Genomic DNA, 19748 nt, shown 5'->3' with positions numbered 1-19748 from the left:
ACCTAGGCTCTGAAAGCCCATGTGCTACTCTCTCATAGCTATCAAGCAGCTTTTTGAATGCCATAAACCTCATGCAGGCTGCCTGACTGAGCCACTAGTGACCATTCTCCAGAGGTTCATGGGGCAGATGTCACCTATTTCAGTCTAAGCATCCTTGAGGCTCTCAGATGTAATTCTGTAATGTGCAGAGCAAGCATCTCCACTTCTGCCCTTGCTGGCCTTGTTTAAATACTTGTCTCTGAGGCCATCAGGCCTGGGACTGTGCTAGGCGACAGCAGCAGGAGTGCCTAGGTTTTGGCTTCAGATCCTGTGCCCTGGTTTAGGTGCATGGACAGCCTGGAACAGGTAATCTCTCGTATGCTTTCATTATGGAATGTGAAATGCAAAGCTGAGGGTCCGTGTGTGTGGTTTTGGCCATGCCTTGCTCCCACTGATCCCAGAGCAGTTAGATTGAGGGTGTGTATGAGAGCGCAGGACTACAGCTGCACTGGCTTAGAGCCACAGCTACCCACAGCTTTGTACCTGAACCTCTGAAGAGCTGATGCTTCAGCCTGTAGGCTGGCACAGAGGGTGTCCCTAAAGCCTGGCACATTTGATGTTGGTCATTCAGCAGAGGTTGGTGTCCTGGGTCTTGCTCCTGCCACTTCCAGCTCCCACTGTGCTACCATTCTTTTGAGCTCATTCATTTAAGTTGATTCCCAATGAATACAATTAGCTCCATGTAAGAGTGCCCTGTCAGCCCTCCTGTCCTGTGCATACAATTGTACATAACCACGGTGGTCTCCTTCACACAGCTTGGGCTAGGAGGTAATCCTGATAATCCCCAGCAACACAAGCAACTCTGCTGCTTCTCCTCAGATACCAGAGTTCAGTTAAAGCCTTCCCTTGTTTCTTCCCTTCATCCAAACCCAGTTGTGCAGTTGGCAGAGGGTAGGACTGAAGCCAAGGCACTCTTCTAGCAACGGCAGGCTAGGTGCTGGTGTGGCATCCACAGGGAGAGAGGATTGTGTAGTAGTCATTTGGTTCCTTGGCTGGACAAGAGGAGGATCTCTGTCAGAGCACGGGAAAGCCACAGACTTCATAGAACTCTAGCTATTGACTGACACTACTGAGGAGCAGTATATACCCTCAGCATTACTTAAGACTGAACAGGAAGATTAGTTTTGCTTGATCCTCTGGTCTTCTGGCTGGAAAGAGCCTGGCTCAACAGCAGTCGTGGACTGACATCGCCAGCAGCACCCATTTAGTGATAGATAGCATCGTGCTTCTTGCTAGCACAGCAAAATTGAGCTCAGCTCAGATTTCCTTGTTCCCAGTGATTTCCCTGGACAGATTAGGCCCTGTCCCATCCCTCGCTAATGAAGATATCTTCATATTGGCACTTTAGGCATGTAACCTCAGACAAGAGCTACAGCAGCCAGGACCAAACCCAGCTCTCAGCACGCAGGCACCTTACAGTGAGGCAACAGGATGTGGCTGTAAGGCAGTTCCATGCTTGGATTCCACAGTCACCTCTGCCAGCTACTTTCTTCCATGTGCACTTGGCCAGCCTTTTCCCGGGATCAGTGACAGAAGCAGATGGGGCCTGAAGGGACAGATCACGTTGGCATCACAGCCTCATGCCAGCTTGGGCTGGTTGAGTCAAGGGAGGTTTGGTCTGGCCCATCCTGGCACTTAGCTGCTCCTAAGGTGCACTAAGGGTTAGTGTTTGAAACCAGTGCTGCTGATGGTGACAGTGCTTGCAAAATGGAAACCAGGCAGGTTTTTAGACTGGATGTTAGGAACAATTCCTGCCCCAGAGGGTGCTCAGGCATTGGAACAGGCTGCCCAGGGCAGGGCTGCAGGCACTGGCCCTGCAAGTGCTCACACTGTGGAGACAAGGCCTCAGTGCCGTGGGTCAGTGGTGGTCTTGGCAGTGCTGGGCAATGGTTGGACTGGATGAGCTTAAAGCTCTTTTCCAGTGTGGTTGATTCTGTGATGCTAAGTCTGTCTCATGCTGTGCCTCGGAGCAATGAGCTTCTCCAAGAGGTGCTGGAAGACTGCAAAGAGCAGATCAGAGTTAGTAATTCCAAACTCTGTACAACCTCTGTTAAATGACTTCAGCCTGCAGAGCTGAGCTGGGAAGTTGAAGACAGCAAAGCATTTGGGGAATAGAAGCCAAATCCCAGCAGCACTGGTGGGATCCCAGCATCCACCAACCCTGGCAGCCCTGGGTGTTGATCCCTGCCACGTAAGCAGGGTTGTAGTGTGTGTGGTGACAGCAGGCATGTGAGCAGTCCTGGGTGGCTCAGCACAGCCTCCCTCCAGGGGAAGTGGCAAACAGGGAAGCAGCTGGCAAACAGGGAATTGTGTCCAGTGGCTCTGCAGCCCCAAGCAACCCCAGCACTGCAGCAGAGCTGGGTCCCTCCCAGCATGGGCCAGGCACTAACGTGTTATCACAGCAGGGTTTTGCCCTAACACTGAGTGTCTGCAGCAGCAGCCAGCAGCACAGCATCAGGGAAAACCAGAGAATCATGGAATCATGGAATGGGTTGTTTTGGAAGGGACCTTAAAGCTCCTCCAACTCCAACCCCTGCCATGGGCAGGGACACCTTCCACTAGAGCAGCTTGCTCCAAGCCCCTGTGTCCAACCTGGCCTTGAAGGAGTTGGTCCAGCACTCATCCCTCCCCTCCTACACCCACCCAAGTTAGGGACCACCCCCGCCAAAACCAGCATCAAGCTTTTTCTTGCCTGAATTCTAATCTTTCTCTGGTTCTGAGTCCACCTGAACTTTATCCCCAGCCAGGAGCTGCAATGTTAAGTGGTGTCCTGTGTGGAAACATCCATCCCTTCTTGCTCTTCACACTTGTTACCTGCACACTGCACTGGGTGTTTCTGTGTCGTGGGAAGCAGTGCATGGATCATCCTCTGCTCATGTCCCCAAAGCACAGATGGTTTTATAGACCCATTTCTCATCTCCATCCACTTTGAGACTCACCCTGTTTAGACATGGCTGGTGAGGAGCTTGTTCTGTATTCCTGATCACTCTCTCATTACCCTTTGTTGCTTTTACTGTATTCTCTACAAGAATTCAAGCTGTGGATGTACTCAGGGACAGAACAATGTTTCTGGCTTGTTCTCTGTTCTTTTCCTAACAACTCTGCACTTTCTTTGCTTTATTTCTATATCACTGAGCTAACGTTTTCAGAGAACAGTCACAAGAACACCCAAATTTCATTCCTGGGCATCAGTCACAGTTCAGGACCTGTGTGTAAGAGGGAGCATTTTTCTCCATGTGAGTTATTTTGTGTTATTTGTATTGATTCTATGATATTGAATTTCATCTGTAATTTTATGATGCAGGCATTCAGTGTCGACATCTTTTGCAGCTCTTTTCTGGCAAATAACTTTCTCTGCCCTGGGTGATTTAGTATTGTGGGCAAACTGTCATCTCCCTGTTCCTTTTCCAGACCATTTATGAGCATGCTGAGCAGTGCATGTTCCAGTGGCACCCCCCTGCTCATCTTCTACCATGGAACCTGATGCAACTCCACAGCCTCCGGTGCTGCTGCTGGCTTGGAGGTGCCCCATGTGGGACCTTTCTTCCCACCTCTGCCTGGCTGCCCCTGTGTCTGCATCAGGGCTTTTTCTTCAAGCAGTAATGCCTGACGTTTAGCACCAGTTTTCCTACCAGCCACTGCGTGCCCTGGCAGCGTTTCAGGCTCACTGATGCATCAGAGCTGCGAGCCAGCAGCCCAGGACCAGTGGAGCACAATGGTTACTTAGCAGGTTACAAATCATCTGTTAAACAGGCAGCTGATAGGGCTTCAGGGCTTTTAAACTGTCCTTTTATTAACAGAGTTTCCCAGGATGCTGTATCAGAAATGACTCTTTGTAATCAAGAGACACAGAAGCAGCTTTCAGATGAGCCTGACTCCTGTGCTTGTGTAGGAGAGAAAGCAAACCTATTGCTGGAGAAACAGTGGCTTTTACACTGCAGATGGGAGGGGAAGTTGGGCAGAAAAGGGGCTGAAAAGGCTTCAGCGCCTTTCAGCAGCACAATCAGGAGGCAGAGTTTCCAAAAGAGATAGGAACAATACCCTCTGATGTCCGGATTCAAACCTCCTGCCCAGTGGATCCCAGCGGGGGACCCAAGCACTGGAGAACCAGCTCCAAGCTCTTAAAACAGTCTCCTCCTGCAGGAGAAATGCCAGTTCTGGTGCTGCCACATCCTGGAGAAGTGGGTACCAAAAGGTTAATTCAGCACATCTCTTGGTCTTTATGCTTAAAACAAGAACATAGTGAAGAAGCCCCAAGATGTCAAAGCCTGATAATGCTTTTGGTTTGGACTTAGTCTAAAACAGTCCTCAAGATGGCTGGGTAATGGCATCAGCGTTGTCACCACTGCACATTAACACGGGCGGGGTGTATCAGGAAGTCAGACAGACCCAGCATCAGGAAGGATTTGGGATCCCTGCATCCTGGTTAGGAGCAGGCTCTGCACCACCCAGAGCCCTTCCATGGCTGAGAAATCAAGAAACCCTTGGCCAGATCTGAGGATAAACAGACATAACTCTGCCTGCTTTGGGTTTGTGCTCCCTCCTCCCGTCTCCTCCGCGCTGAGCAGGAGCAGTTAAACCCTGACATGACAATGCCACTGTCAGATTTCATCATCTGGGGGGCGGAGAGGAGGAAGGAGGGGAAAAACATGTTTTGCTTCCCCGTGGCCTGGGTGTGCCAGGGGAGGCTGACAGCAGCGCCGGGGCAGCGCGGAGCCAATGTGAGGATCGGCTGCTGAGCCCGTGCAAAATGTGATGCTTGGATTTAGTGCTCTTAAAGGTCTTCTCCATCCTGGCTGATTGGATGAAAGCAGAGCAGACCACGTCCAGTGCAGAGCAGCATTCCTGCTAGGGAAGAACAGGGGTTTCTGCTCCTCTCTCTTCTCCCCAGGCCCTTTGAGAAGCAGAAACGAAGCAGACTAAGGGGAAAGGCCGCCTGGCTTGGAGTGACGGGTGTGAAAGGATGGAGAGTCACAGGGTGCCCGTGACGGAGGGGTTTGTGGCGTGCACCCGTGAGCTGGTGCCCGGGACGGGGCAGCCCGGAGCGGGACGCAGGCACACACGGGGGCTGGGGCTCCTCGCAGCCCCGTTCCTGGGCGCAGGCTCGCTCTTTGCTGCTCCTTGGCAGAGGCAGAGGCGGAGTGGAGCTGAGCTGCAGCCAGGCAGAGGCTCGCACGCTGCTCCCCTCGCCGTTACTCACAGCCTGGCGCAGTGCTCCGGCTTCCCGCTTCCCACAGTCAGGCATCGTGAAGAGTCCCAGCTGATCACGCTTCGCATGAGCTTGAATGAGAAGTATGCAGGCTGAACTGAAACAATCAGCACGCCCATGCACCCCCCTGCCTCAGTTTCCCCATTCATTAGGAGCTGTCGTTGGCATGCCCGAGGCAATCAGGGCTCCTTCCCTCCTGAGCTCCTCCCACACAAGGCGCTCCAGGGACAGAGGGGCTCCAGCTCTTCCACAGCAGCTGATTCCTAGGGACTCTTCCTGATTTGTGAGCTTCTTTTACAGCTGCTTTAGGGACTGAACATCCATCTGCACCCTGCTCCCCAGCCAGCCCCCTCCAATGAGCAAAGTTCCCAGGTTCCTGCTCTTTGAGTCTCTCTAAACAGAATCCCAGCCTGGTTTGTGTTGGAAGGGACCTGAAAGCTCCTCCAGCTCCAACCCCTGCCACGGGCAGGGACCCCTTCCACTGGAGCAGCTTGCTCCAAGCCCCTGTGTCCAACCTGGCCTTGAGCACTGCCAGGGATGGGGCAGCCACAGCTTCTCTGGGCACCCTGTGCCAGCGCCTCAGCACCCTCACAGGGAAGAGCTTCTGCCTAAGAGCTCAGCTCAGTCTCCCCTCAGGCAGGTTCAAGCAGTTCCCTTTGGCCTGGCCCTCCAGGCCCTTGTCCAAAACCCCTCTCCAGGTTGCCTGCAGCCCCTTTAGGCACTGGAAGTTCACTGAGGACTCCTAGGACAATACAGCTGGCACCTTCCTCATTGTTTCCAAGGCTCTATTTACACAAGCTTCACACCAGTCAGACCAGTGAAGCTGTCATGCGCTGGGTGCAATGTCCATGAGCACTGGCTCTGCGGTCCCACTTCCCACCTGCCTCAGGCTTGGCACCTGTGGACAATGCCCAAAAGACTGTCCCCAGCTTGCTCCCTGCCAGTCCCACCAGGTACGTGGGAAGGGCTGCAGTGGGATGAGCTGCCTTTGGAGGCTGGGCAGAGCCAGCAGGAATTGAGGCTGGAATCCTGAGGTTCATAGAATCACAGAATCAACCAGGCTGGAAAAGCCCTTCAAGCTCATCCAGCCCAACCCTTACCCCAGCACTGCCAGTTCCACCCTAACCCATGGCACTGAGGCCTCATCTCCACAGTGTGTGAGCACTTGCAGGGCCGGTGCCTGCAGCCCTGCCCTGGGCAGCCTGTTCCAATGCCTGAGCACCCTCTGGGGCAGGAATTGTTCCTCAGCTCCATCTAAACCTGCCCTGGGGCAGCTTGAGGCCGTTTCCTCTTGTCCCATCCCTTGTTCCTCCTGGCTCCATCCTCCTGGCAGGCACTTGGAGGCAGCCATCAGGTCCCCCCTTGAGCTCCCCACACCCAGCCCTGTAATGCTGGGCTCAACCTGGGGCTGACAAAGGCCTGGGATAAAAGTCGTGTTCCAGCCCGGGCTGGCCCTCCCTGCACCACTGCTTTCTGGAAGCGCTGAGCTGGGACTCTGTGCTCTGTTTCCTCTTTGTGTTTCAGTTTTGCTTGGCACTGCAGAATGGCACCGTGGTGACCTCAGCCCCCCCCACCCCGCAGCTCACAGGGAGGGGAACCTGGGGCTCTGCTGGGCTGCAGCACCCCGGAGCCTCTCGCTGTGGCAGTGTTAGTGTGAGGCTGACACAGCCCCCAGAGCAGAGCCCCCAGCACACACCAGCCCCTGCCTGGGGGGCTCAGCAGCATCAGGGACCTGCTGGTACCCTGCCCTCTTCTGCCCACAAGCAGCCCCCCTGGTGGCACCCAACAGCCTTACCTAGCCCGGGCACAAAGCCTTTCTTAAAGGCATTCATGCTCTGCAGACTGTTCTGCTAAGACCCCTGTGGTCCCAGCATGGCTGTGGCTGTATGATCAGTCCCACACAGGGGCAGAGAACTGCCGGGCTGTGCCCTGCCTCCTGTTCAGTGTCTGCAGTTCATTAAGGCAAAGGAGCTGATTTTCACCTGCCAGGCTGGGGCCTGTGAACAGCAGAGCAGAACCTGCAGCATGGCTAAACCCTGAGGAAGCAGGGATGGACCTCAGTGGAAGAGCATCACGTTTGACAGGGACAGAAGTCTTTACCGTGTTGGCCAGAAACCAATCTTCCCTCTTTTTCTGACCTTTTCAGGGCAGCTCTTACATGTTCTGGTGGGCACAGGCTCAGGCACTGACACCTCTGCCAGGCGGCCTTGCTTAATACTTGATGTAATCCCTGTGTCTGTGCTCTTGCAGGCAGAAGAGAGGAGAACAGCAGAGAAGAGGAGATCAGACAGTGACAGGGGCCCAGAAAGTGAGCATAGACAGAAGGTGAGTGTGGTCCTGTGTCCCTTTGGGGGGGAATCCTTGTTTTGGAAGAGAAAACCAGTAGGATGCACATCCCAAACAGTAATTGCTGCCTCAGCCCTAAAGGAAGCAGTCATGTGCTCTGATGTGGTGCCCACTGTTCAGCGCTCTCATCACCCAAAGCTTTGCTGAGCAGATAACACACCTGGAGCCAGGCTGAGAGAGCTGGGCTGGGGCAGCCTGGAGAAGAGAAGGCTCCTTAAGGGGAGACCTGAGAGCAGCTCCAGTGCCTAAAGGGGCTGCAGGCAACCTGGAGAGGGGCTTTGGACAAGGGCCTGTAGGGACAGGCCAAGGGGAATGGCTTGAACCTCCCGAGGGGAGACTGAGCTGAGCTCTTAGGCAGAAGCTCTTCCCTGGGAGGGTGCTGAGGCGCTGGCACAGGGTGCCCAGAGAAGCTGTGGCTGCCCCATCCCTGGCAGTGCTCAAGGCCAGGTTGGACACAGGGGCTTGGAGCAAGCTGCTCCAGTGGAAGGGGTCCCTGCCCGTGGCAGGGGTTGGAGCTGGAGGAGCTTCCAGGCCCCTTCCAACCCAAACCACTCTGGGATTTTATGATTCTATGAAGCAGTCAGCACTGGAAAGAGGTGACAGGGAACCTGCCCTTCACACCTTGTCATGGCTGCTTAATTCCCCAGCACAGCAGCAGGGCTGTTAACAAAGGGTAAGGAGCTCACCCATGTGGCAGCACAGCCCAAGCTGGTTTCTCTCCCAGAACCATTTGCTTGTGTGTTGAAAGGCTCAGGCTGTTGAACTACAGCCCCTCATTTCTGCAGAAGCTGGGTGGGATGGAGGTAAATTAAAGCACAGACCTTCCCTCTCACTGTTGAATGCAAACTCTGGAGGACGTCTGGCTCCCCTGAGCCTGCAGATGCTTTAATTAATGGAGCACAAATTGAATAGCCCCACCTCAGTGTGCTTCATTAGGAGGACACAGATGGGCTCTTAAACATTAATTCCAGCTGAGATCCCCTTGAGCAGAAAAAAGGGGAGCACAAGAGCCTTGTGGTCCAGCTAAACGCAGCTATGCTGCAGGTAAGGGGAGCCCCAGGCAGGGACCAGCTCCCCCTGCTCTGCACAGCCAGCTCTGCATCTACCCATGAGTGAGCAGGGGCATCAGGCTCAGCCTTTCCTTTGCTTTTGGTTTCACCTTTGCTAAGGGTCCAGATAATGGCTCAGGACACCTTCCTCATCCTCCACCTTCTAGAGGTTGAACCCTGCTGTGTGATGCTCAGCTCTGCATGGTTCTCCTTTTTGGGTACATCAGGATCCATCACGGTAGGACATGTGTCTTACCATACCATGGGGCTGGAAGCTGTGGGGAGGAGCATCTCTGGGCCTGTGCCCCAGCCCAGGGAGCAGTGCTTGCCCTGGCTTTGCCCCAGTGTGTTTTGCCTTTCTGCAGACCTCATCCCCCCCTCCCTGGGGATGCAGTTCAGGTCCCCAGCTCCTGCCAGCTAATGAATGGAGGAGCAATTACTGCCACCCCATCTCCAGCCCACGCGGGTGGGTCTCCTTGGTAACAGGGCTTTCAGTCCCTCCTTCCTCCCTGCTCTGCTTTTATCCGTGCTGCCACACGGAGGAGTTAATCCCTGTTTGGGAAGGGGTGAGGGAAAGGCACGTGTAGGAAGTGATGAATTAGCTGCTGGTAATTAGCACCCCAGGACCCAGCTCTGCACTAAGCTGTTTGCTGCACAGTGTTGCTTGACAGCACACCGTGGTCACTTGGCTCCTGCTTCCACCACGGCCATTCATCTGACAGCGGGGCTGCCCCCAGCCCCTCCAGGCTCCATCAGCTCGGAACTATCTCCTCATTAAGCTTTAAGGTTTTGAACAGTGGCAGCAGTTAACTAGTGTGTCATGAGGAGGAGTGCTAAACCAAGAGGCTGAAGGCAGTGAAGGCAAAGAGACCCTTTGCTCTGAGGAGGATGCTCCTGGTCATCACAGTACCGCATCCCCTGGATGCAGGGTTGGCACCAGCCTCATGACTGCCCCTCTGAAGGATGCCTGGTGGCCACAGAACGCTGTCTTCCTTCAGGACCTTACGAGCATGAAGGCTTTCAAAGGCATAACTTTGTGTACCAAAGTGTTCAAGTAGGGGGCTAATCAGCATCTTCTATGAGAGTTCAACCTCTCAGACTCGGCTGGGAGGCGTTGCAGGCACTCCAGGAGCTATGTGCCATAAGCAAACCTTAGCAAAGTGCCTCTTCCAGGAAAACCTGAGACCATTTGGTCTGAAAACCCTCAGGTGAGCAGGAGCACAGCAGGTCACAGCCACTGTGCCTGCAGTTAAAGTGACTGTAAGTACAGATGGGGTGAATCAATCCTGTGGCCACTTGCGCATGGAATTAAAACGTGTTTTCAAAGTTTGGGATTGGGTATTGAATATCTAGAATGAAAACCAGCATCTTCTGGCATCTGCCTCCCAGGTCAGGAGGTTTGGTGCAGTGAGAGCCAAAGAACCGTTGTGGTTCAGGTGGGGGAAACAGCAGCGAAGCCCCGTCTCATTAAGGCAACAGGAGTGTATCCAGGTGGCAAAATACAAGGGTTTAGGTGGAAGCAATTTGAATGCTTTGAAATGAAGCACTCTTTGTGTAGTCTGGGTGAAGTGGGACAACTTTTCAGGAATCCACTGCCACGGATTCTCATTGTGGAACATCCCTGGGAGGGAATGGTGGCGTGGCTTGTTCTGATCTAAGCATGGATTTAGAACAGGACTCCATCCAAGCTTTGTAACCTCTTCTGCCTCCCTTTTCCTCCCTGTAAAGTCACCCAGCGCTGGGACCAGTGTGTTGAGCCTGTGGGTAAAGCACTGTGTGTGTGCACATCACTTCAGAGAGAGAAGCTGACCTTGCTCCAACCCCTTCCAAGCGTTGCTGAGCATCTCTGGTGGCGGCAGCACAAAGCGCCCTGAATGCAGCTCCTTCGGACATTGTTGTTAACGAGAAGCTCTCTCCCCTGTGTTAGGATGGTGGGAAGTCAGTCCCGAAGAGCCCTGGAGACCCGAGTTTCCCCCTGACAGGACGGGAGCGCTCAGAGTACCTGCGCTGGAAGCGGGAGCGGGATCAGATTGACCTGGAGCGAGTGGCACGGCACAAGAACGCGAAGGGCGAGTGGCGACGGGCTTGGGATGTGGAGAAGTCAGAGCACATGTAGGTCCTCCTCTGTCCCAGGTGCTTTGTCTGCAGCAGGCCACCTGCAGCCCGTGATGAGCTCGAGTGCAGCGATGAGCTGCACGTGCCTCTCCCTGACCCAATCCACACTGCTCTTCCTCCTCCTGACCATGGCGATCAGTGGGACCAGATATCAGAGTGATTCTCATGTGTTCTGTCTGAGCTGAGGGCTCCTCCCCTGATAGGAGATAGTGTGTGCTGAGAGACTGCCTGCCTTGGGTCCAGTCAGGACTTGGACTGTGGGAGGGAAGTGAGCATGAGTCAACGCTCAGTCAGCTTCTGGAGGATTCTATCTCCACATGGACAAATCCAATGGCAGGAGGGTGCAGGTGCTCTGCTAGAAACAGGGATGGACAAACTCACATTGCTAGTCCACAGGCTTTCGCACTGCCCTGCTTGTTTCTCCTTTGAATCACAGGACAGGCCAATATGCCTAAATCCTCCACACCTCATAAACTGACCTGGTTCAGGCACTGCAGTGTGAGGGGATCGCTTCAGAGCTGCCTGTGTGATATGTGGACATGCAGGAGACACTATGGGAGAGCTCCTAATGGGGTCTGACACTTCCCTGCTTTAAACACTGTCTCTCTAACTGTGCTTGTTCCACTGGGTCTCAGCAGCTGGAGAGCTTTGGAGGATGACTTGGCACCTGCAGCAGGACGGGTTTTGGTAGGGTGTGGAGTTGGGGAGTGCTCTGTAGGTTTGCTGGTAGGAGTTTGTACAGGGCAGATAGGTGGGATGATGTTTTGGCTGAGGAATAGGATCAAATATACAGATTTTCAGTTCCTGAGACCCAACTGAGAGAGGGGAATTGATTCAAGTGGGTGCTGAGTGTTGCTGGCAAGAGAGCTTTGAGCCCTATGTTCTCCCATCTATTCATTTTTAAGAGAAAAACCATAATACAAACCAAGCAGGATTAGAACCCAACCAAACGAGTCTGATCTGAGATGGCAAGTCCTGAAGCTACTTTAGATTGTGTTTGGAAGCTGCACTGGAGCATGGTACAGCTGTGCTACAGGCACCTCTAGGCTTCATGTACGTTCACAGAATTTGGTCTATACAACTGGGTACTGACATAAAGGTTTTGGAGGTTCTCCTTTGGGGTAGAATTGCCTCACAGCCTCCTTTCTCCTGGTTGGTGCATGCAGCTTCAGCTCCTGCTGCTAAACCTCTGTGCGCCAGTGGGCTGGTGCAGAAGGGCCGAGGCTGGAGCCTGCGTCGTCTCGAGGTCTCCTGCCCATGCTTTGCACACTGGAGGAGAACGCTCAGGTCTGACAATGCCTGTTTTTAACCTGCAGGTTTGAAGAGGATGGGGAGCCAGCCTTGGATAATCCCAGCAATAAGAAAGGTTGGCAAGGGACACCCAGACTCTGTCCTGACGCTTAGTGAACGCTGATCCTGCGATCCCAGTGCCGCAGCAGCCGCCGTGCTGTCAGTTGTGAAACTCTGCCTTTCTGGGCCTCTGAGCGCAGTGTTGGGGTCTCAGCCCTCTCTGCTTTGCAGAGTGCTCAGGGGAGGGGATTTGAGCATCTGGGTGCTAGTGCTTTTTACCTCCCCAGGGAGAGCAGTGGCTTCTGTAACCTTGTACGACACAGCGCGGAGGCTCAGCGCTGCCTCCTTTCCCAAACACTGGGTTGAGAGGCAATCCTATTCCAGAGCACGTCATCTCTGATCCCTGTGGCACCTGCTGGCTTCTTTACTAGCATAAGTCCATCATGACTCCTGTTGCTCAGGAGATGGACGGGCAGAACAAAGCTTTCCCTTGTGACACCCTACCTGAACGTCAGGCTTTGTGCTGCGTGTCCGTTGCAGAGCCTCGCTCACTTCCGTGCATGCTTTGCTTTGTCCTTTCAGGGGGAAGAAACGCAAGGAAATTCCAGCACAAATCCTTTCCTCCCGATGGGAGAGGTGAGTAGACCACAGGACTTGGTTCTGTCACCCCGCTGAATGTCAGCACCTCATGGAGAGGGTTCTTGCCAGGCATGCTCATGGATTTGGAGTGCCTTTTGGGAGCATGCCATGTGGCTGCTCTCATAGCTGTGTGGTATGGTCTGTGCCATGTGGCAAGGGAGAACAGGAACAAGTCTTCCAAGAACAGCGCCAGGCAGACTAGCCAAGGAATGATTTGAAGTTACAATTGGAATTTGGAATAAAAAATGCAGAAGAAACACCCCTAAATTCTCAATTTGTATTTATTATTTTAGATAATATATGTATTTTGTGCATACAGCTTCAGAGGCTGCCCCACCAGAGGTACTTCCCAGTCACGGAAGGATGTTGGCCATTTCTGTGGTCCATCAGCTGGTTCTGCCTGCTCCTGCATGGCATTTCCAACCTGTCTTCTAGGTGGAGCAAACGCGAGCAGTCCTGGTCCAAAAGTGGTACCTGCAGTGAGCAGCCGAGCCAAAGGCAAGGACAGGCTGACCGGCAGAGCCAGGAGGTAAGGAGGCTGGCAGCACTGCAATATCCCAGCTGATGGCTGGGATACACACATCCAGGCCTCATTCCTTGCTGAATTGTGAAGAGGGACAGATAAAAATGATACTGGTTCCATCTGAACAGCAGCTGTTTGTGTGAGTTCATGTTGGCTGGGACCATGTCTAGCAGGACTCCGTTTAGAATCCCAGACTGCTTTATGCTGGAAGGGACCTTAAGGCTCATCCAGCTCCAACCCCCTGTCACGGGTAGGGACACCTTCCACTAGAGCAGTTTGCTCAAGTCCCTGTCCAACCTGGCCTTGAATACTTAGTCTTATCTGACTTCCAGTCACTGCTGATATAAAGGAGCAGCCTCCAAAGATAGTTCTCAGCCGAACTGATAGTAATTAGGATTGATGCTGTGCTACAGATGCCCCTTCTTAATCAGTCCTTGAAGATCCCAGGCTGGTGAGGAGGAGGTGGCCTGCTCCTGCTGTGGGCAGCACACAGCAGTGTACTGCTTTGCACTGCATTCATTTCAGAATATCAGCAGACCCAAGTGTGTTTCACAGGTTCATCCACATCCTCCCAGGGGTCCCCTCCCCTGCTGCTCTTCATAATTAAACTTGAGTGCAGTTCCCAGCTTTCTGGAGCCACACCAGCAGTTTAATAACAGTGATTGGCATCTCAGCACTGCCATCCCCTTTAGTGGGCAACAGCAGGGTGAAGGCTTGATTACAAGCCTCTTCATTTATCCATATAAAACCATTCCAGCAGCATTTAACGTTGGCATTCTTCAGCCAGGCAGGTCAGTTGTGACCGTGCAGCTATGATGTGCAGAGATGTGCTTCATGGGCACTCGCAGTGCTGCCCACCACAAGTGAGTTAGCTGGAGGTGAGCTGCTGCTTGATGTTACTGGCTGACATGGAGAGTGCTGGGCAGGGTCTGTGTGTGCAGGATTCTGCTGCTTCAGGACAAGAGAATCCTAGAACCCCAGAGTGGTTTGGGTTGGAAGGGACCTCAAAGCTCCTCCAGTTCCAACTCCAGCCACAGGCAGGGACCCCTTCCACTGGAGCAGCTTGCTCCAAGCCCCTGTGTCCAACCTGGCCTTGAGCACTGCCAGGGATGGGGCAGCCACAGCTTCTCTGGGCACCCTGTGCCAGCGCCTCAGCACCCTCCCAGGGAAGAGCTTCTGCCTAAGAGCTCAGCTCAGTCTCCCCTCAGGCAGGTTCAAGCCATTCCCCTTGGCCTGCCCCTACAGGCCCTTGTCCCAAGCCCCTCTCCAGGTTTCTTGGAGCGGGTCTACGGTGCAGAGCCTGGCACTGTATTAAGGCTGAAGATCTTACGTTGCTTTTGTTTCCAGTGGCTGTGCACTGAGGAAATGCACCTGAGCAGCCATAGCTCTGAGCTGGTTGTGCTGCAGACCGGGAATCCACTTACAGCATAAAGATGGGGTGTCTTGTGCCTTCCTGAGCCCTCTCAGTTAATCATGCTTATAACAATTCAATTTAAATCTGATAAATCTATGAAGAATGGGATCAGCAGCATGCAAATAATCCACTTATCTTTGTGTGCTACATTCCATCCCTTGCTGTCCTCAGCTCCATCCCAATAAAATGTACGTGGAAAGAAAAGCTGATGAGCTGAAGAGCATCCTTTGCTCCACTGCTTCTCTTTGGGAAGAGCCATTCCTGAAGCTTCTCCTCTAATTCAAACCTCAGCTCAGGGAGTCCTTGGGGTGCTGAATATTCCTTACCTTCACTTGTATCTGCCCTTTATCGCTTAGATTCCTCTCCTATTTAGGTCCAAGCAACTCAAGAGCAGTGCTAAGACCCCTTTGGAGCATCTGGTGGTGACTTCCAGCAGCATCTTACCCATAAAGAATTTGGAGCCAAGCTCCCATATGAGCTTCTGTGATGGATAGCACTGGCCATGCTAGGGAACACACTGAGCATTTTCATTGCCTCACAGTCATTAATAACACTGGTGTGTTCATGGTAATGATGGGGAGGAGACGCTGAGTGTTTCAGAACTGCTGTCTAGCTAGTGTGGGCTATCTTTAGGCCTGTGTGGGTGGTCTGTTCTGGGCTGGCTCTGCAGGAGCCGTGCAGTGCTGGAGCAGGGGGAGGCAGAAGCCTGTAATTCCTCTCTTTATATATCCAGCCAAGGAGAGCAGTCATTGATCCCACCAGCATCAGTGCTGAGTGCAGAGGGGAGCTGATCACCAGGGCAGCCCGTGCTGGAATTTGACATGCTTGACTCTGTAGGATGAGCTCTATCCCTACAGGCTGACATTCAGAATCTCTACAGGGCACCGTGGCAAACAGAACACCAGCGCTGGGGACTGCTTGAAAGGGTCCCTTTTGTGGTTTGAGCTGGACAAGGAGTGGCAGGGACCTGGTGTGTATTCAGGACAAGACCCCCTGGCTGTGGTTTGGTGCTGGGTCTGTCTCCAAGCCTTGTGGGACTGCTCCAAGCTGCTTCACCCTCTGGCTCTGAGAGCTTTGAGGTGCTTGTAAATGCAATTCACTTCTGCCCTAAGGACGGTGCAGGATACAAAGCCAGTGTGGAGCAGCTTAGTGAGATGGTGTGGTGGAGCCTGTGATGGAAATCCCACACAGCTTCCCCAAGACCACGGGGGGTCACTGTAACACCCTTGCCTCTGGAAATGCCTGACTGCAGTCACCTCGATGTGCGTCTTGTGTCTTGATCCAGATTTGCCATGTGAAGAGGCTGGTAAGAACAGCAGAGAAGAATGAGACCTCACACACCTTTGCACATGTGCTTTGAGTATGGGGCAGGGAGGAATGTGTGTATTCTATACGTGTTTGTGTGTGATATCACTCACCAGGCACACATACAAGAAGTAAGAGTTACTGAGATCCCTCCCTGCTCAATAGCACTGCATGGGCACATTCAGATCTATATCCACGTTAGCAAATACAAAGAATACTGTGAGGGTGCTGAGGCACTGGAATGGGTTGCCCAGCGAGGTTGTGAATGCTCCATCCCTGGCATTGTTCAAGACCAGGTTGGACGAGGCCTTGGGTGCCATGGTTTAGTGTGAGGTGTCCCTGCCCATGGCAGGGGGGTTGGAACTGGATGATCTTAAGGTCCTTTCCAACCCAAACCATTCTGTGATTCTATAAAAGCAAGCAGCTCATCACAGCCTTTCATTGAGCTGTGGCACAGGATGTTGTAGAAGCTGCAAATGTATTTGGGGTCAAAATGCACTTGCACAGATCCTTGGAAGAGGTTGTCAACTAAGCATGACTCAACACAGAAACCATCTCAGGCTCAGGAAATCCCAGAGCTGCACGTTTCTGGAAGCTGGGGGAGTACTGGGAGGCATTAAGTGCATTTGCTCTCTTTCCAAACTCTAACCCAAGCATCTGCCAGTGATGCTGAGAGGGGCAGAGAGCTTCAGGCTGATCCTATGGCATCCTTGTGCTCTGCTTGCACATGTCCATGTCTCCAGCCTCCCAGGCTGCTTACTCCAAAGCCATTTTATCCCTTGCTGTGTGCCTCTGACTGCTGCTGTGGGGATGTGGGACACTTGGGCACTGTCAGGCAGCAGGATGAGACTGTGGCAGACACCAGCACAAACAAATTTATACGTATCTTATTAGTCTAACAGCCCCTGTCTGTTCTGGCAATTGGATTTTATGTTTTCATTACATTTAGGACTGTAACAACCAGTTCATTAAGATTTAGTGGTCTCAGATGAGCGTCTGGAAGGGCTGAGTGCTGTAGCAGGTGGCAAAAGGAACTGGACCGGTTTGTCTGCTGCCTTTATGTCTCATTGCCTGGTCAAGGGGCTCAGACAAGGAATGCATGGCCCTGGTCGGAATTCCTCCTCAGGATCAGGCAGGGAGAGTGGCTTTGCCATAGGAGAGTGTGAGCAGCAGCTCAGAGGAGGTGATCCTGCCCCTCTACTCTGCTCTGGTGAGATCCCACTTGCAGCACTGGGTGCAGTTGTGGTGTTCAGCATAAGAAGGACATGGAGCTGTTGGAGCAAGGCCAGAGGAGGCCATGAGATGCTCAGGGGCTGGAGCAGCTCCTGTATGGAGCCAGGCTGAGAACACTGGGGCTGTTCAGCCTGGAGAAGAGAAGGCTGCGTGGAGACCTCAGAGCAGCTTCCAGTGCCTGAAGGGGGCCTATAGGGATGCTGGGGAGGGACTCTTCATTAGGGACTGGAGTGACAGGACAAGGGGTGATGGGTTCAGATGGAAACAGGGGAAGCTCAGGCTGGAGATAAGGCAGAAGCTCTTCCCTGTGAGGGTGCTGAGGCGCTGGCACAGGGTGCCCAGAGAAGCTGTGGCTGCCCCATCCCTGGCAGTGTTCAAGGCCAGGTCGGACACAGGGGCTTGGAGCAACACGGTCTGGTGTGAGGCATCACTAGACCCCCATGGCACAGGTTGGAGCTGGATGGGCTTTAAGGTCCCTCCAGCCCAAACCATTCTGTGATTCTGTAAGTTGAAGGCCTAAATTGTGAATTCTTTAATTCATTTATTTCCTTGACAGATGGGACGCAAAAGAAGGAGAGGACATGTCGTTTGTGAAGGATGACCTTGACAGCCAGGTGAGCTCAGGAGATCAAGGCTGGCTGCTGAGTTCCCTCAGAGCGTGCCCTATTGCGGCCCTTGGAGGCTCCCAACCAGGGCAGAGCTGGGAGACCTCTGTGGTGGGGTAAATGTGCCCTTGTGAGCACTCACCAGATGATGTGAGAGCAGCTTCACTTCTTGCATTGACCCTCTGTCAGCACAACAAACCCCACTTATTCTGGTACCTGAACCCTTCACCTACATCCTTTTACATCCTTTAATGGCCTCTGCAAGCGTTTCCTCACATTTTGAGAACTATCATAGACAAGGAATACCATATCCTGGTATTTGAGTAAGCTGAACTATATCTCCTTCTTTCCTCAGAGGAGCCTTGGTGTGGAGAAGCGGAAGAGCAGAGGTGAGGAGGGAGTGGAAGAGAACTGCACAGCTGAGCTGGAGGAGCTCAAACAGCCAAACCCCCAGGATCATGGGGCCTCCTCATCACAAAGGCTCAAAGGTGGAAAGGTCCATTCTGCCCACAGTGGTCGGAAGGAGGAGCGCAGAGGAGTGAAGGGATCCAGTGTGGAGGTGTCTGTGGCCAGCACAGGAGACTCGGAGCCAGGGCCCAAGCCAAGTAATGAAGGGGCTGGGGAAGATGCCAGTGGGAAGGCTGACCCTGCTGACAGCCCCCAGGAGAGCACTGACAGCACTGCTTCACAGAGCAGCCTTCCGAGCACCGTGCAGGCCACCAGGCATGGCGGTGAGGAGACCTTGTCCTTGCCTGTGGCAGTGAATATAGATGGAGCTGCCTTAGAGAAAAGCACAGCTTCAGGACGGGAGTCCAGTGAGGGCTCCGCAAACAGCCCCGGGGGAAAGGTGGACACAGCAGGAGACAGACTGGATGCAGGTCAAAGACAGCTGGTGAGAGAAAGAGGGGAGGAAGTGACCCCAGACACTGCCCTGCAGGGGCAGGCAGTTGCACTGGAAGGAGGTGAAGGTGCTGAAGGTACTGAAGGCAAAGAGCCTTTGCCCCCAGGGAAAGCCAGCTCTGACAAGACTGTTGACTCTGAGCAGGACACAACAACATCACAGCCCAGGGAAGGGCACCAGCCTGAGGATTGCAAGGACAAGGACAGTGGAGACACTCTCAACTAGCAGAGACTGCACTGGCTTGCCTGAGGCAGAAGGTGAGTTCCTGACCCCGCTCCCATGGTGTGTTTGTAATCCCATTAATGCACTCAGCCATAGTACAGGTCCACAACTTCATCTGCTGTGGCCAGAACAGCATCACACCAGATAACTACCCAGAAATATTCACTAATACAGGATAGCAGATTAATAGCAGTGGTACGGATCCCTCAGGTAGTCTAAATCTGTGCATCCCAAAGAGCTGCCCTGCAGTGGATGGAGAAACAAGGGGAAGTCAAACAGGACAATGTGGACAGAAAACTGGATTGCTGAGTCTGATCGATGATGTGCATTAGCTGGGGCACAAACCAAAACTATTCCTGGAAAGGGATCACTTCAGAAAGGATACTGGGATGAATTTGTCTCTGGGCTGATCACAGCTATAATAGCTTGAGGTCAGCGTGGTCCCTTACAGTACACTTGCAAAGCTTTAGAGGCCCACCTCATGGTCAGTAGTTCGAAGGTCAGCTGCATGTGGGATTCTCTTCCCAGTACAAGGTGTGTGAATGCTGCAGTTGGAGTTACAGATGTGGTAACTGCAAGGCAGTGTCTAGATACAAAGGGTGAGATGGCTCCTGTTGGAAAGACCTGCGAGCTAAGCAGAGAGGAGGAAGAAGAGTTGTGGTTGTGTAGCGATGCTCCAGGTTTCACACAAGCAAAGAGGTTTCTGCCAGCAAGGAAATGCAAAACAAGCAAAGCCAGGAGAAAGACCAAACCAGGCAGAAAAGTAAGGTAGAAATCAGGAGGAACTGGAGGGAGGGAGGGTAGGGGCTCTTTGGCTCCGTTTGGTACCTTTGCAAGATGGGGTTTTCCAGGCAGTGT

The 19748-nt window shown here is 53.1% G+C and overlaps 1 protein-coding gene across 2 annotated transcripts in view; it reads left to right on the top strand.

Moving 5' to 3' along the window:
* CCDC9B (coiled-coil domain containing 9B) overlaps window positions 1–19748 on the top strand; it is a 45693-nt gene that overhangs the window by 17224 nt on the left and 8721 nt on the right. For both annotated transcript variants that reach the window (XM_062623323.1, XM_062623322.1), the window contains 7 exons: window positions 7499–7573; window positions 10571–10755; window positions 12075–12124; window positions 12631–12684; window positions 13123–13216; window positions 17719–17776; window positions 18123–18925. In XM_062623323.1, the coding sequence (XP_062479307.1) occupies window positions 7499–7573; window positions 10571–10755; window positions 12075–12124; window positions 12631–12684; window positions 13123–13216; window positions 17719–17776; window positions 18123–18893 (1287 nt within the window). In that variant the 3' untranslated portion in view covers window positions 18894–18925. The remainder of the gene's footprint in view (window positions 1–7498; window positions 7574–10570; window positions 10756–12074; window positions 12125–12630; window positions 12685–13122; window positions 13217–17718; window positions 17777–18122; window positions 18926–19748) is intronic.

Source organism: Pezoporus occidentalis, unplaced genomic scaffold (assembly GCF_034315485.1).
Source record: "Pezoporus occidentalis ecotype Australia unplaced genomic scaffold, CSIRO_AGI_Poc_V1 ctg250, whole genome shotgun sequence".
Taxonomy (NCBI): domain Eukaryota; kingdom Metazoa; phylum Chordata; class Aves; order Psittaciformes; family Psittacidae; genus Pezoporus; species Pezoporus occidentalis.
This window is presented reverse-complemented; position numbering and strand designations above follow the sequence as displayed.